At 36.1% G+C, this 4,805-nt stretch overlaps 1 protein-coding gene across 1 annotated transcript; it reads left to right on the top strand.

Moving 5' to 3' along the window:
- Positions 1-6: 6 nt before the first annotated feature.
- Positions 7-587, top strand: LOC125200467 (ABC transporter C family member 8-like). Its single transcript, XM_048098110.1, has 2 exons — positions 7-254; positions 343-587. Exons 1-2 carry the CDS (start codon positions 23-25, stop codon positions 585-587), a joined length of 477 nt encoding a protein of 158 aa, XP_047954067.1. The 5' UTR covers positions 7-22.
- Positions 588-4,805: the final 4,218 nt, after the last annotated feature.

Raw genomic sequence — 4,805 nt, 5'->3', positions numbered from 1 at the left:
CGGAACCACAAAAGCCCCGGTTATGAACTACGCATCAGAGACAGCTCTAGGAGTTGCAACAATACGAGCATTTGGAGTTTCGGACAAGTTCTTCTCGAACTACCTTAAACTTGTAGATAGGGATGCTAAGGTGTTCCTGTCCTCAAACGCGGCCTTGGAGTGGCTCGTATTGAGAACTGAAGCGCTTCAGAATCTTACATTGTTCACTTCTGCTATCTTTCTTGTGATTTTTCCGAATAGCTACATTGCTCCGGGTACTTGTTTCTCGTAATAATAACGCAAAGCTCTTCAAAATTTCCACCTTTTGGTGCTGATTTAGGCCGTTTTATGTTGCTGTCACAGGTCTCGTAGGGCTGTCGCTTTCTTATGCTTTCACGCTAACTGGAACGCAGGTGTTTCTGTCGAGATGGTACAGTAGTTTGGCTAACTACATCGTCTCTGTGGAGAGGATCAAACAGTACATGAACATAACGCCCGAGCCTCCAGCTGTCATACCAGATAACAGACCTCCAGCTTCATGGCCTCAAAAGGGTAGAATCGAGCTGGTCGAATTGAAGGTGAGGGACTACAAATTTGACGAGAGTTAAATGATTTTGAAATAGATTTCCCTAAAATAAAGAGTATTTTTCCTTAAAATGTAGTAAATATTTACTACAATGTATTCATAATTCATTACTACCCTTGTGTGTGGTGTATGTTTAACAAATATCTGCAGTTTCTTTCTCTCTAGTATCTTTACATAGAAGTTGTAAACCACTTAGCATTTATTAAAAAAATACAGTACTACTCAGTTCACAAAATAATTCTGTTTTTAGTTTTAATTTTTAATTCTCGTTGTCCACTAAAATTAGTCTCTATATTTTTAATAAGTTTGTTTCTATATGGTGTTTCATATAATCATATTTTCTCATTTATCATTTTTTACTTGTAGCATTAAAATACGTGACATGTTTCACTTAAGTAATTCCATTTGTTTTTATGTGTTATTGTACTCTTTTCCTGCGTTGATCTACTTAGTACTATGTGATATAGTTGTTCAATTTATTTTGTTTTCTTTCAATATTGGTCCTCGTGAAACACATATGAGGCCACATGGTCAGACACTTGGCTTTTGTCATGGTTAATCGTTCCAGTTTCAATCGGGTCCAATACGAATTAATGGGCCTTGAGCTGAACTTCCTAAATTCCAGAAAAGTTGTCACAATTGAGTTGGTTTTGTTGTAGAAGTAGAGTAATAGGAGTACTAATATGTGATCAAAACTACAAAATCGAATTATTTCTAATTTTCTTGTTATTGGTATCAATTTTCGTGAATTATTCTAATTTTCTTGTTACTGGTATCAATTTCGTGATTTAGAACTTTTATTAATTTAGTAAGAGAATAAATTTAATACAAATATATCTTCCAAATTAGGTGTTTTGGGCACAAACCAGACAAATTGATTCTTTAGGATTAGCGAATTGAGAGTTCGCATTATCTAACGGAGATAATCGGTATAAATTATAATCGATAAGCTATGAAAGAAGAATTTTCAAAATGAATATTAGTCTGAGACTCGTCTAAGGTAGGAACGTCTTTCTCGAGAGTGTTGGAGAAAATTCTAACCCAAGTACAAATAGCCCTTCTATTCTTGAGAGGATAATATTAATTATAAGGTCGATTTCTAGAATTGATGCAATGTGGGAGTTACGTTTGATGTTTTTATTTACATCGAAGTGGGAGCAATATGGCTGAAGGTAGAGCCAAGCGAAACACAAACTAAATGTGAGTCTTTTATGGAGTATGATACAACTACAACATACCTGTAGTCGATTTTTTTTCTTCATATTTTCTCTTTAATTCTTTTATATTTCCTTGTATCTCTAGACCACTCGTAAATAGTGTATTTCATTGTTTTGGGTCGGTTCAATATTATTAGTTATATATTAATTTGAATTCAAGAAAAATTAAGATTTATACATTTCCTACATTCTAGACCCGAAATGTCCCCCCTAATGTTTAGTATGGCAATTTGTCCTAAATTGTTACTGTGTACTGCATGGAAAACAAAGTGGTGTAAAGTGTGTCACTCTGTGAAATTATTGTCCTGGGTATTTTTGGGGGTTTGGCATTGATGATGGATGGATTTAAAAAGCTAACTTTTGTGAATAACAGATATTACATTTTTTGGGATTTTGGGATTCCACCCAAAAAAGAAAAAAACATTTTTTAATGTGTGGATGTAAATTGAATATGTATTCTGCCAAACCAGGGAAGTATTTATTAAAAAAATCCTAAATACAACATCAAAAAATTTGCCAACCCTATCAAATGATAAATTATTTATTAGCACTTCCCCAAATTTGTTGATTTATGGCCAGTGAGATTTTTCCCCAACCAATTAAACAAAATTCTTTAATAGAATAATTAAATAGAATTAAACAATAATCAAGACTTGTCTATGAAAGTCAATCTCATAGATTTAGCAATTACTAGTACAAAACATATAATTGAACACAATAATAAAATGATGTACATATATATTCTGGTAGGAGAGCATCTATGTGCCAATGTGTGTGTTCCCTTTTGACTGTGCTGTCACTTTTTAAATTCCCTAACATATCCCCTTCCTCTGTTTTTTTAACTATCCAATTATTGGAAGTTGAATTAAAAAAAAATGGATGGTTTGGGGCTTCTGGGATTCGGTCGGCGGGGATGAACCCCGGCGCGCACAAACAGCGATCCTTACGCCCATCGAATGCCCTCTCGGGTTTTTTTCATTTTTGATACAAATCTACCACTTGTTATATGTTTTCTTAAATTTTTTGGTGTTGTTTCCAAACTCTGTTTTATTTGGTGAATTGCAACATAGAAAAGGATTTTTTTTATTGCAGAAGGTGAAGATAGAGTTGAGAAAGACAACTGCAACCCAGTTTGGAATAAAAAGAGTTGACAATATTAATAAAAGACATAAATGCTCCCATCACTATAGAAACCCACCAAATTTGGGTTTTTTTATGTGAACAATAACAATAACCGCGACAAAAATTATGTTTGATGTAGTCAGTGTCGACCCGATACATTCAGTCGGGCGACAGCATGGGGGTGCAAAAAAGACATAAAGGTTTTGGGAGAATGCGTGGAAATGGGGTCGGTCTCCCCCGGCACAGCTTGGGAGAATGGAGGCAGCAACGACAACTGTTTGTCAAGGAGAGCTGCATCGTGTGGAAGAAAGGGGAAAGGGAGTTCAGGGGATGATTCTCAGACTTGGGGGGTGGGAAAGCGGCGAGCCCCCATCCAGATCCAGGGTTCACCTTCCATGATATATGCTCAATTATAAGTGAATTGCCTTTTTTGTATTAGCATTTTTTTTGTTGTTGTTGTGATGTGGTGTTTTACAACAAGAAACTGGGGCTGCTGTCTTGTGAAACTTTATTCACATATGAGTTTGTTATTTTAGTAATAGGCCCAAATTTGAGACTCCCAAATCTCCAGTTATTTTTTTTTTTCATCTACGTCATAATTTGTAATCCAAAATCTTCTTAAAAATATATGCTGCCTCCGGTCTCCATTAATTGTGCCATAGTCGATGGTTACGACTCTTTGTGGTTGGCCCTCCGGTTGAATGAATGAGGTGGGGGGAGAAGGGGGGGGAAAAAGAAAAGGGCTTTACTTTGAGGAGAAGGTGGGGAGCAGGCTAAGCTACGACAATGGATATATAGAGATTCCAACCGTGTATCTATAAAAAACAAGAAAAATATAGGGAAAAAGATCGCTTTTCAATATGAACAAGGGCATGAAAGAGAGGGATATATTTCATATTCAATCATTTTAAAGGACCTCAATTAATTCCAAATGCCCCCCGCAATATCAATTTTTGGGGAAATGAAATGCAGAGGGTCAAAAAAGGGAAAATTTTTCTTCATTTCTGGGGGTGTATTCCGATGCAGATACAACTACCAACCATTTTAAGAATTAATTTATGCACTCAATAGTGCAGGCCCAGACTTATATCTAGGGGTGCACACAAATTAGCTGGGAAACCCGAACACCATAATTCAATTGAATTGAAGCCATTTTGGCTTTTCTAGGGGCCTGAACGACTCCTTATACTACTAGCTATCGAGCTAGCATATAGCCGGTGCATATGAGCTGATCACACACAATCAACTCTCCACTAACTAACTACCTACAACTAACTGCCATCTCACAAGCTTTCTTCTATCTCTTCTTATTTCTCAGACTCACTTCACTTTGCACTTCTTATTCCACCTAGCTAATTCATGCTCACTTCAATAGTATCCCTTTGAAATCGAAGGAGAGAATATTAGAGATGTTTTAGGCACTACAAAAAAAGGCTATTTACCGAGCACGTTACAAGCACGTTAAATGTGCTCGGAAATAGCCAGCACCTTCAACTATGTTCGGCAGCATGCCGAGCACAATTGAAGGAGCTCGACAATATAAGAAACGGGAGTGTTAAATCCGAGCAATTACGGAGCAGGTCACCGTGCTTGGCCTTGCAATCAATCAACAATGGCAAGCACCATATATGTGCTCAGAGAACGGCGAGGGCAAAAGATGTGCTCGGGATATATTAAAATAAAGACTTATGAAATTATTCATTGAATATATACATTTTCCACTTATTTAACTACAACAAGAATTTAAAACATGTCGATATTACATATCAATATTATGAAGCAATATAATATCTCGTAAAATTTGCATTCCTTCACCATAAATGTGTATGAAAATATTAAAATTAATTTAAACCAATAATAGCAATATTTATTAAGCACCGGCAAGCACAAAATATGTGCTC

This window comes from Salvia hispanica, unplaced genomic scaffold (assembly GCF_023119035.1).
Source record: "Salvia hispanica cultivar TCC Black 2014 unplaced genomic scaffold, UniMelb_Shisp_WGS_1.0 HiC_scaffold_985, whole genome shotgun sequence".
Lineage (NCBI taxonomy): Eukaryota > Viridiplantae > Streptophyta > Magnoliopsida > Lamiales > Lamiaceae > Salvia > Salvia hispanica.
The sequence above is the reverse complement of the archived record's forward strand: the minus strand, read 5'-3'. Positions and strand labels throughout refer to the sequence as shown.